At 34.6% G+C, this 12,613-nt stretch overlaps 1 protein-coding gene across 4 annotated transcripts in view; it reads left to right on the forward strand.

Annotated features, from left to right (window-relative positions):
• Nucleotides 1-12,613, forward strand: part of USP9X (ubiquitin specific peptidase 9 X-linked) — an 85,636-nt gene that overhangs the window by 31,106 nt on the left and 41,917 nt on the right. For all 4 annotated transcript variants that reach the window (XM_055393954.2, XM_055393957.2, XM_055393956.2 and 1 more), the window contains exons 14-20: nt 26-113; nt 2,947-3,289; nt 4,694-4,789; nt 5,556-5,767; nt 7,540-7,780; nt 8,124-8,273; nt 9,054-9,174. In XM_055393954.2, coding sequence (XP_055249929.1) covers nt 26-113; nt 2,947-3,289; nt 4,694-4,789; nt 5,556-5,767; nt 7,540-7,780; nt 8,124-8,273; nt 9,054-9,174 — 1,251 coding nt within the window. The remainder of the gene's footprint in view (nt 1-25; nt 114-2,946; nt 3,290-4,693; nt 4,790-5,555; nt 5,768-7,539; nt 7,781-8,123; nt 8,274-9,053; nt 9,175-12,613) is intronic.

Here is a 12,613-nt window from a genome sequence, read left to right on the forward strand (position 1 = left end):
ATGCACAATTTTTCTTAATTTGCAGACCATGAAGACTATGACCCACAAACTGTGAGGCTGGGAAGTAGATACAGTCATGTTCAAGAAGTCCAAGAACGGCTTAACTTCCTTAGGTTTGTTTTAAACTATTGCTTTTTCTAAGACACAGATAAAGAATGTCAAGTTGATATGCTGTATGGCTAGGTCTTTGTTAGGTGGCTCTTGTCACCTTTGATTTTTCCAATCTGGAAATTCTTACATGAAAGTCACAGGACATTTCCCTGTGTATTCATGATTAAATATTTTTAAATTATTGACTGAGATTTAACTTTTCTTCTTTGCATTATTTGAAAAGAACATATTTAAACCTTTTGTATAGACTTCTGGTCTTCATATTTGTTTATATTGGAAATATATTTAGTTTTTAAATAACAAATTTCCATATTTGACACAGCCAGGTGGAGAACCATATTAAGGAAATGGGGACAAAAGTCTGTTGGACCAGTACCCTAAAAGAGTGGTTTAGGTTCTCTGGTGCTTTGTTTATCCTAACAGTGGCTGACAAAGGCAGTCTGAAATCATGTGTTAATAACATTCTGTTGGGGACGGAGAAAAGAGATTTATTCCCAAAGTGAGTGAGTGAGGGTGTGAAAGTCGCTCAGTTGTGTCTGACTCTTTGCGACTCCATGGAATAGTCCATGGAATTCTCCAGGCCATAATGCTGGAGTGGGTTGTCGTTCCCTTCTCCAGGGGATCTTCCCAACCCAGGGATTGAATCCAGGTCTTCCACATTGCAGGCAGATGCTTTACCAGCTGAGCCACCAGGGAAGCCCCTTATTCCTGTAAGCCAAAGCTAAATGTAGTCCAGGGCTTGATATACTCAGTGATTAGCTTTTAATGATTATACACTTACAGATTTAAAATTGTTAAAAATTTTTGATGATGAGAGGTTTCTTGCAATTCAGAAACCCCATCATATATTTTCAGATCATAAGCATGCTAAGGGAAATGCCCAAATTATCAGTGCTTCAGAAAATCTATTGCATATATAATTCTGATGCATTGGGGAATTTTCTCCTGGACTGCATTAATTATAGGCTTATGTTTATTATGTGCTTACTTGGAAATATTTTCATAAGTAGTTACATTAAGATTTTAACTTGAAGGTAAGCTCTAGACACCAGAGTTTAAGAAATTTGACCTTTGTTTAAAGCGAAATGGTTCTGTGAGTAGGTAGGGGTGTGGGTATGGTTTTTCAACCATCAGAATGAATGGACCTTCCTCCCCAGATTGAGGATCATTGCCATAGTAAGACATTGTTATTGATTGGTGTGTGTTGTATCCTTTAGATTGCCTAGAACAGAAGAGTGGTTATAAGCTCTTTTGCTAAATTAAAGTTTGGGATCAGAGAACCTGTTTTAGTCCCTGTTCTATTAGTACTTGTCTATATGACCTACATCAGTTCTCTGAAGGCATAGGAACTAAACTTTACTCACTTTACATTTAAACCTCATAGCAGCACAGAGAGACAGCTATTATCCCCATTTGATTAATAAGGAAACTGAGATTCACATGGCTTAAAGCTATGTTTAAAATCATACATCCCCGGTATATAGTTGGTTGTACTACTCAACTAGGTGTTTCCGACTTCAGTCTTTGCTCTTTCTATTAGACAGGTGATTTTTCAAACCTACTTTGAAGCCTTAGGGCTTCTGAGGAGCTTCCTCCAAGATTTCTGGACAAGCAGTGGAAGTTTTATCCCCCTTTCTCACTTCTTTCCTCCTCTTCCCAACAGTTGGAGCAGCTCTGCTTTTATTTTTTATACAGTCTTCTTCCAAACGGAATTTTTGCTTAAAGAAAGCAAAAAAGACACACACAACCCAAAAATGAAAACAGTTGTATTTTATCACAATGGACCTCAGTTTCCTGACTGTAAATTAGACAGGGTGACAGGGTTAGGTAGGACAGCTGCTAGAAAGCCCTCTTTAAGCTCAAAAGTCTTATAAGAATATCAAAGACACTGGAATTAATAACTCAAAATGCTTTGAGATGAAAAGGGAACCTTAAATACATTCACCTTACTCTGTAATTGGGTAAAGAGGCACCATTATATTAGCTAAAAATTGTGTTTTTCAAAGTAAAATGAGATGTTCATTCTGTCATTCAGAGGTTCGGCAGACAGGGTGAGTGGATGAATGCTAAAGAAAAAGGTAACTGAAGAAACTAGGTGACACAGAGTTCACCATTATTATCTTTAACTAAACCTATAGTCCTCAAACTAGAAAGACCCCTGAGAATGCCACTGAATAACTGATAAGCATCCTGTTGAATTTTAACATTAAAAAATTTAAGACATTTGTAGGTTACTCAGTTCAGTGTGGCCAAGTGCTGAGTGATGACTATTAAATCAGGTCACCAGCAGATATTAAAATTTAAGGAATTTTAACTCTTCAGTGTTAGGATTTATCTGTGAAAGTCACATAAATAGAATATCTCTTTCTCCAGTGATACCATATAAGCAGAATGCTAAAACTCAGATAACCTATTAAACATACTTTCAAAATTGGCTAGTTTCAGAGATCAAATCAGGGAACAAATCTTTTTATTTCTCCCACTGTATATCCTTTTGTTTTTATTGAAATATAGTTGATTTACAGTGTTTTCAGGTGTACAGAGAACAAAGGGTTGTTTTTTTTTTTTCTAGTTTAGGTCCAATGATGTAGCAGAGTTCTTGGCATATGTAGACGCTTAATATGTGCTTGCTTGCTGAATGAATACCTAATGGTTTTTAGTAATAGATAAAAATTAAGAAATAAATTATTTTAAGATGCTGATAAGAACTGACATCCTTTTACCTGTAGTTAAAATATAGTTGTGATAAGTGGATTATTTCCCATATATACAGATAGATTGCCTTTCAGGATAAAAAATTATGTAGATCTAATTGCTAATTTTATGTTTTTCAAGATTTTTATTAAAGGATGGCCAACTGTGGCTATGCGCTCCTCAGGCAAAACAAATATGGAAATGCTTAGCAGAGAATGCAGTTTACCTTTGTGATCGTGAAGCCTGTTTTAAGTGGTATTCCAAGTTGATGGGGGATGAACCAGACTTGGATCCTGATATTAATAAGGACTTCTTTGAAAGCAATGTACTTCAGCTTGATCCATCCTTATTGACTGAAAATGGGATGAAATGTTTTGAACGATTCTTCAAAGCTGTGAATTGTCGGGAAGGAAAACTGGTAGCCAAACGGAGAGCATATATGATGGATGATTTGGAGCTAATTGGATTAGACTACCTTTGGAGGGTAAGTGAGAAGTAGGAACTTGATAAACCATGTATGTGATTAGTTTTTTCAAATAGGTAAGAAATCACAATTTTATGTATAAATTACATGTATACATGCTGCTCTGATGCTTGTCCTAGGACCTAGTGATAGTTCATCTTTATCTTACTGTGTCATCTGTCATTGGACTTTTTCATATCTCCTTCCCTCCACCTCCCCTTCCTTCTGCCACTGATAGTCCTTTTCTCTTGGCTTAGAATCTGTCTGCCTCCAATGTGTTTAGAAGTAAGTACACTAACCATAGAAATCTTTCATGACTCTCCATGAAAGTTATTTTCTTCCCCTTTTTAATTTAAAGTAGACCTCTGTTTTCTTTTCAGTATTAATTTTAGCTTATTATACACTTAATGCTAATATAGAAGACAGAAAAGACTTTATTTAGAAAGGCTTATGAATGTATACTTTATCAGCACTGTTTTAACTTGCAATATTATATTTTTTAGTTGAGTTATAATTGACATACAACACCATATTAGTTACAGGTGTACAACATAATGATTTGATGTGTACATATTGCAGAATGATCACAATCTATTGTCACAGTTTTGTTTTTTTTTTCTTGTAGTAAGAATTTTTAAGATTTACTTGGAACTTCCGTGGTGGTCCACTGGCTAGAGCTCTGCTTTCACTGCCATGGTCTGGATTCATTCCCTGGGCAGGGAATTAAGATCCCACAAGCTGTGTGGCATGGTCAAAAAGAAAAATTTATTGCCTTTGCATTCACTCTTTCAAATATGCAATACAGTATTATTAAATATAGCACCACGCTATATGTTACATTTAGCCCCTTCACTCATTTGGCAAACACCAATCCATTCTCTGTATCTATGAGTTCAATTTTTTGTGTTCCTTTGATTTTTAGATTCCATATATAAGTGAGATCATACAGTATTTCTCTCTCTGACTTATTTCACTTAGCATAATGCCCTCAGGTTCCATACGTATTGTAGTTATTAATATATTAGTCCTATCTTTAAATACCTTTAAAAATCTGACCTGTTCACAGCAGTTTATATTGTTTTCTGGATATGAAATGTGTTTCTGCAAACCACAGGCAGACTAAGTTGTTTATTTTAGTATTTGATTATTCACATTTTAAGTGGGTTTCAACATTTTTAAACAGCAGAAACTTTTTTAAAATCCAAAGTTTGTATAACACTTCAAAATGTAAAACTAGTTGAGAAAAGAAAGTCGGGTTGTTTTCTTCTTGCGACTCAGTCTCCCTGTGCTTTACTCCCTTCCCCCTCCCATGCCTATTATAGGGTTCATCCCTAAAACTCTTCATCACTTAGAGTTCTATACATAGTTTGAAAACCACTGATATGATTAGATGATATATTTACACTTGAATCTTTTTGAATCTAGGTGGTGATTCAGAGTAATGATGATATTGCCAGCAGAGCTATAGATCTCCTTAAAGAGATATACACAAACCTTGGTCCAAGGCTACAGGTCAATCAGGTGAGGATTAACATGTATTAAAATTTTCACAAGTTTGAATTCTAACTGAAGAACTCTTGTTAATGAGAATTTTTTAATTCAGAATTAACTAGAAAATTTTTGTTTTAACTCATTATAAAAATATACCTAAAATATTTAGTCCACATTTCTCTCGTACAAAATGCTGTCTAAATGAGTCTCATTTTGAAAATTATCTTGAAGTGATTATTTTGAGTATAATTATAGTAGGAGATTTCAGCTGAATTTCTTTCAATTTTAACACCTCATCCTGAAATTCAGTTTTTGTGTGTCTAGTTTATACTTGTTAACTTTTAAATAACCTTAGCTTTCTTTGACAAAACATGAGTGTTTGTTGTTGTTGTTGTTGTTTTTATTTTATTGAAGGGTAGTTAATTTACAATATTTTGTTAATATCTGCTGTGCAGCACAGTGACTCAGTTATACATATATACAGTGTCTTTTTCATATTCTTTTCCATTACGGTTTATCAGAGGATATTGAATATATTTCCCTGTGCTATGCAGTAGGGCCTTGTTGTTTATCCATTCCATATATAATAGTTTATATCTGCTAATCCCAATCCTTCCCTCCCCTAACCTCTCTCCCCACCTTGGCAACCACAAGTCTGTTTTCAAACATAGTGTGTTTTATTATCAGGATAAATTCTTGTTAAATATGATTATGGTTAAATGAGATCTACCTTTAATTGTTCCCATCTTTAATTATATAAAACTTGAACTGTCTTTATTTGACCCATTATTTGTAGGTGGTGATCCATGAAGACTTCATTCAGTCTTGCTTTGATCGTTTGAAAGCCTCCTATGACACTTTATGTGTTTTGGATGGTGACAAAGACAGTATTAATTGTGCGAGACAGGAAGCTGTTCGAATGGTTCGAGTATTAACTGTATTAAGGGAATATATAAATGAATGTGACAGTGATTATCATGAGGAAAGAACAATTCTACCTATGTCAAGGTTTGTAACTGATCTACTGTGCCGCTGCTTAATTATTTGACAGTCTCCTAGCCATTGGATTTTAAAAAGTGATGATGTACAGGAAGAAGGAGAGGAAATTTTTCATTTTTGAAACTGTTTAGCATCTTGCTTAAGAACAGTGTTTGTATCTTACAGAATCTTTTTTTAATAGTAGACCTTTTTTGTTTTGTTTTCTGGATCTGTTTTTTGTTGGTTTTTGTTTAGGGCATTCAAAGTAAGTCTAGTTTCTTTTTTTCTGGGGCAGAGGGTTGTTTGGTGTTTGTTTTTGTTTTTGCCATTGACTTTATTGCCCATTAAATGTTTGTTGCCAGGGATATTTTGCAGTTGAGGTGTTTTGACACCATTCGTTTCCACTTTTGAAAATAATATAGTCTGATTGCAGAGTTAATTGGAAAGAACTCTTAAAATAGGCTGCTTTGACAGCCAATATAGTAAGAAATATTTTCAAATGATTACTAACATTTCTTTTTTCACCCAATTTCATTGAGATATAATAGACATATAGCCATTATAAGTTTATAATAATTTAGTACATCATGAAATGATTGCAATAAGTTTAGTGAACATTCATCTCATATAGATAGAAAAGAAAAGAAATTACTCTTCCTTTGTGCCAAGAACTGTCAGGATTTATTCTCTTAACAGCTTTCATATATAACAGCATTTTGTTAATCATGTTGAATATTACATCTCTAGTACTTAGTTATAACTGGAAGTTTGTACCTTTTAATCACCTTTATTCAATTCCTCACTCCCTGTCCTTCCCTCTGCCTGCTGATCATAAGTCTGATCTCTTTTTCTATGAGTTTATTTGATTTTGAGGTATAATTGACCTACAATACTATGTTAATTCCTGGTATACAACATAGTGGTTGAATATTTCATTATATCACCATGATAACCCTAATTACCACCTGTCCATGACTCTTATTTTGTAACTGGGAATTTGTGCCTCTTAAAATTTCCCTTACCTAATTCACTTATCTTTGGGTCTATTAATATTTCTCTTAAAGATTTTACCATTTAGTAATTTCAAATAATATGTATAATTTAGAAATATTTATTGAATATGAGCCGTTAGTATTTAAGAGTTCTATTTTTAACCATGAAATTATTTAAATTGCTCCTTGAATATGTTTTTTATTTTTTTGCTTCTTACCTGCAGAAGATAAAATGCCAACATAAACATCATTGAGGCGATGAGTTTTGGTATTAGTTGGGCTTTTATGGCATAAAAATAAGTGGAATGTTACTCATGTCTCTGTTTTAATGTCTTGTAACTAGATACCTACAAACTAGGTACAACAGTAACAACTATGATTGTTGTATTTTAAAGATTACTTATAATATTTGTAGTTGAAAGGAGCAGTAAATACTTGTTTTTAAGATCCTAAAAATAATATGAGCTTCCCTGGTGGCTCAGATGGTAAAGAATCCTCCTGCAACATGGGAGACCTGGGTTTGATCCCTGGGTGGGGAAGATCCCCTGGAGGAGGGCGTGGCAGCCCACTCCAGAATTCTTTCCTGGAGAATCTCCTTGGACAGAGGAGCCTGGCACATTACAGTCCATTGGGTTGCAAAGAGTCAGACATAATTGAGCAACTAAGCACAGCACACAAAAATAATATGTCTTTAACTCATTTTTTCTTGTTTAGTAAGAAAATATTCCATTTTAAATTCCTAACTTTATTTTCTTAGTAAGATTGAAAGTCTGCTGAATACGATGATATTTTCCCTTTTTATTTCCCCAGAGCTTTCCGTGGTAAACATCTCTCTTTTATAGTTCGATTTCCAAACCAAGGCAGACAGGTTGATGACTTGGATGTATGGTCTCATACAAATGATACAATCGGTTCAGTTCGACGATGTATTCTCAATCGTATCAAAGCCAATGTAGCTCATACAAAAATTGAGCTCTTTGTGGGTGGTGAACTGATAGACCCTGCAGATGATAGAAAGTTGATCGGACAATTAAACTTAAAAGATAAGTCGGTAAGTATCTATAATTACCAAATTTTTCAAGAAAATCAAGCCTGGGACTCTCAATTTAGTAGTCAGCATTTCAATCAATAAATGTTAATGGAGCATCCATTATATGTGCGACTGTATTAGTTGTTTGAATTATTATAACACTGAGACAGGCATAATGGTATCTACAATATAGTAGAGGAAAAGATTTCTAAAAACAAAACTATTTAAGTGATTAGGTTAGACAATAGTTATAAATTATATTTCTAAAAAATATAGCATGTATTTTTTTGTTTTGATTGGTATATCACTACTGTTTTGTGTATTTTTCCTTGTCTTTGATACTAACTTAGTATATCATTTTTAGCTAATTACAGCCAAACTTACACAGATCAGTTCCAATATGCCTTCAAGCCCTGATAGCTCTTCTGATTCCTCAACTGGGTCTCCTGGAAACCATGGTAATCATTACAGTGATGGTCCCAATCCAGAAGTGGAAAGCTGTTTGCCTGGGGTGGTGAGTAGATAGTTTTGAACTATTATATGCAAGGCATTATGCTGGATTAGTTAAGAGCGTGTATAGAATAGTTCTTTTTTTTTTTTAGCTTACAATTTAATGCGGCAAAATATCAAATAACTGTACAGTTAACCATCAACTTTCAAACGTGATTGAAACTTGGTTGAAATTTAAAAAACCAAATTTTATATAGAGTGTCATTATGTTTACATAAAACTAGCCTATTATACAACTTAATTATAACTTGTAAGTTCACTGAGAGAAATAGCACTGTATTTTGTATTTGTGCCACAAAAAATCAATTCTTCAGAACTGTTTCTGTAGGAAAATAACCGCGGTCTTTCTCAGATTGTCAGTAACATATTTTTGTTTCTAAAGAAAGTAACTTCTACCTCCCCACAAAAATTTTAATGGCTACAATAATACCAGCCACTAGTGTCAGAAGAGTTGGCTCTCTCAATCAGTTGGATTAAGAATTTAACTGTTAGTGCGGCATGGCAACCGTTTGTTTATACAGAATCTGACTTGTATGAATAATAGGAATAGTTTAACAAAATAGTAAAAAAAGCTGTCAGACAAAGTACTAGAGGTGGCTTGGATAATATATTCAGTCTACATTATGAAGTATTTCTAAAGGTGAGAAGATGGTGTAGGCCAACCATTTCAGGATAGAAATGACAGAAGCAACAGTATGGAGATTAACAAACACATTTATTTGGGGACTCTTCCTTTGTGGAGGTGTAATTTACAGATAAACATTCTGTGTATTTTGTATTCTAGATAATGTCACTGAATCCCAGATACATCTCTTTCCTTTGGCAAGTTGCAGACTTGGGTAGCAGCTTAAATATGCCACCTCTTAGAGATGGAGCAAGAGTACTTATGAAACTTATGCCACCAGGTAAGAATTTTCTTCTTAAATAATTATAGTGTTGATAAAAAGTACATGTTGGAGAGGAATGGGTTTGTTAACAAATTCTGTTCCTAGATGGAAAATAATGGGAGTTGGCAAACTATAGCTAACTGGCCAAATCCAGCCCACTGCCTGCTTTTTGAACAGTCTGAGTTACGGAGGGATTTTACATTTTCTAATTGCTAAAGAAAAAAATCAAAAAGAATGTCTTGTGACTTAGGAAAATTATATTGACATTTAAATTTTGATATCCATAAACATAGTTTTATTGGTGTATAAGCTATGCTCATTCATGTACATTCTGTCTGTAACTGCTTTTTTCATAGGATAGCAGCAGTTATGGGAGAGACCATATGGCCTGCAAAGCCTTAAATATTTACTATCTGGCCCTTTACAGAAAACATTTTCTGACCCTTGGACTGTGTTTTGGGTCATGTGTCATCTATAGCATTGTTTCTTTTTTATTCCTGGGAAACAACCATTTTCTATTTGTAGCTTTTATTATCTATGTTTGTATTTGTAAATAATGCCCTCATAAAACTGTCAGTTTTACATACCTACTGATTTTCCATTGTGTAAATGAAAACTTTTTTCCACATTCTTCCAATTTTTTCTTTTTCCTTTTTTTGTCTGCACCACATGGCATGTAGGATCTTAGTTCCCTGATCTAACCCAAGCCCCCTGCAGTGAAAGGGCGGAGTCTTAACCACTGGCCCTGTAGGAAAGTCCCTCCTCCAACATTTTCTTAAAATCATATTCAGTATTTGCTTTTCAAGAGTGTATGAAAAGTAGTTTGCTAGGTTAATGGCAGCTTTTTTTTTCAGGGCTTAATAATTTTTCATTTTCTTGATTTTCTATACACCTATCACTAATTCTTCCCACATATTGTCTAATAATCTCGCAAAATAATTTTCCATTTTCATTGGTATTATATAATATGTCGGCTCCACTGTTGTCCCAGAATTTTTCTTCTGCTTCCTCATCTGGTTGCTGTTTGTTGTGCAGTTACCATTTTGGGACTTCTTTCTTCAGCCTTCCTATGGTAGATTTCTGTTCATCAGCTCCTATATCTTGAGCATTTCTTAAGGGACTCTCTTAACGTGCTGAGGTGCACCTTCGTGCATTTATTTCAGAAGGGATACATGGGAGGTGGTTTGGTTTGTTTGTTTGTTTCCGAAACAATACTAATCTGAATAATAGTTCACGTTTGATTAGTAGTTCAGCTTTGTGGTGACATCCTTAACTTTTTGTAGCTCTTCTGTTAACTTCTTGACCCCAGATATTCTAGCGTTAAAATTTTAAGACCTTCCTCCAAGGAATCCTTTCCATAGGATTTTGTTTTTCATGAACACATTTCAGTGTTTGTGTTCTAATAGATGTTTTCATCTAAAACCTAACATTCTACAAAGTTATGAGCTGAAAGTAAGAGTCAGTGAAGAGAATTGGACGAGATCATTCAATTCTATACAACTTTAAAAAAATGTTTTAAAAAACTTTTTGGAAGTTTACAGAAAAGTTGTAAGTACAATTCAAGAACTCCAAGAAAGATAGAGCCTTGCTTCTCCCCTGTAAATTAATGTGTGATCACTATTTACTCATAGATTCTTATTTTATCCATTGGGTTATAGCCATTACGTTGTTGTTGCTGAGTTGTGTCTGACTCTCTGTGACCCCATGGACTGCAGGCGCTCCAGGCTTCCCTGTCCTCCACTGTTGCCCATAGTTTGCTCAAGTTCATGTCCATTGAGTCGGTGATGCTATCTAACCACCTTATCCATTATAGTCATTATTTATTTTGATGCTCAGCTGTCCCAGTTATGGTCAGTGGATGTATGCACTGTTTTTAGATGTAGTTTAGATATAGTTTTATCGTCTTTCAAGTACTTTTTACTTTCTGGCACAAGATATTTAAAGTTCATGTAGTGCTTTCTCTATTTCAGCCCTAGAATCAGGCATTTCTCCTTTTAGCAAGGGGGAGGGTACTCTGCTAGAAACCAGAATCCAGCAGCTAGTTGTGCTCGTAACTACTGGGGTGTTCTTGTCACCTAGGCCTTTTCTTTGATATGAGGAAGTAATACACACTTAAACACACACATTTATATCAGAAAACAAACATGGACTCATACTGACTAATCCTGCTTCTTAGTTTTTCTGCATTCCATATTTGTCTCTATTCTCTGCATTAGTGAGACATCTGCTTCCCAGCTTTATCAGTCTATTGGGAAGGGAGATAGAGTAGAAAGTTGCAGACTTGAGTCACTCTGTTTTTAAAGTCTTTGATTCATCTGTATCTGCTCAAGTATATTTTGCTTTCATATCCTTAACTTTCCTAGAATTTGCTGGGGTGCTGATTTATAGGTACCCTTTTTCTTTCTCCCCAAAAAGCACTTCTTGGGTTCAGCTAAGCCAGATATTAATATCTTCCATCCCCTCTAGACCTTCAATAATTTGCCGACATCTCTAACGTTCTTTCCACTCTTTTCAGTGTCTTTATTCTTTTTTAATTTATTCTCATTTTAATGAAGTTTATTGCTGATAAATGCAGTTCAGTAATTGGCCTAGATAATTTTTAAAACTGTCTTGTGTTTCCTTTTTCTCCTTTTTCTAAAGTAGACACGATGTTGACCTTTCTCACCCCTTCTCCTTTCCTGAGTCATATGTTCAGTATATCAGTTCAGATGTTAATTAGATTCTTAAATAAAGCTTTTCTTAATGACTTGATTTAATTTGATATTTATCTGTTGTATTGCTTAGAATTTATTTTACTTACCTAGTATTCGAGTCACAGTCGTTGCTTTATATATGCAAATTCAACTTTAACATTTGAAAAGGCCATCTCATAATCCCTGATCTTGTGATTGGAGCATACTGCCACCAGATGGTGAGAGGGAGCTCCTGCCAGGCAGCTCAAGCAGAAAACTCAGGAGAGTGCTTTTATCATATTTTATATAATCCAAGTATCGTACCTAAATTTGAAATAGCCAGCTTTGAAAATGCCAGTAATGATTGTATGACAGTAGACAAATCATAGGCTTTGGACTCAAATGGACTTGAGTTCAGATCCTGCTTCTTCAAGTTGCTACTCCATGGCTTTAGCCATAAGTTTTCTTAGTTTTTGAAAGTTTCCTTATCTATAAAACTGGACCAGTGATAACTATTTCATAGAACTGTATGGGTTAAATGGGATCGTATATGGAAAACCCTAGCCTAGTGACTGGTATTTAATCAGTATTCAGCAAGTGTTAACCTAGTCTTTGTCACTGTGGTTGTTACACACATGGGCATGTGCTCGAATGCATTCTTTAAGAAAGGAAGCAGGAACTCAAAGAAGAGGAAGTAGTTATTAATTGTTTCTAACATTGGAGGAATCATTTAGTGTGTTTGCACACTTGCACATATTTTAAAAGGAGGAACAAAACCAAGGTGG

The sequence above is a fragment of the Moschus berezovskii genome, chromosome X (genome assembly GCF_049115385.1).
Source record: "Moschus berezovskii isolate FMDL1 chromosome X, NW_MosBer_1.0, whole genome shotgun sequence".
In the NCBI taxonomy this organism is placed as follows: domain Eukaryota; kingdom Metazoa; phylum Chordata; class Mammalia; order Artiodactyla; family Moschidae; genus Moschus; species Moschus berezovskii.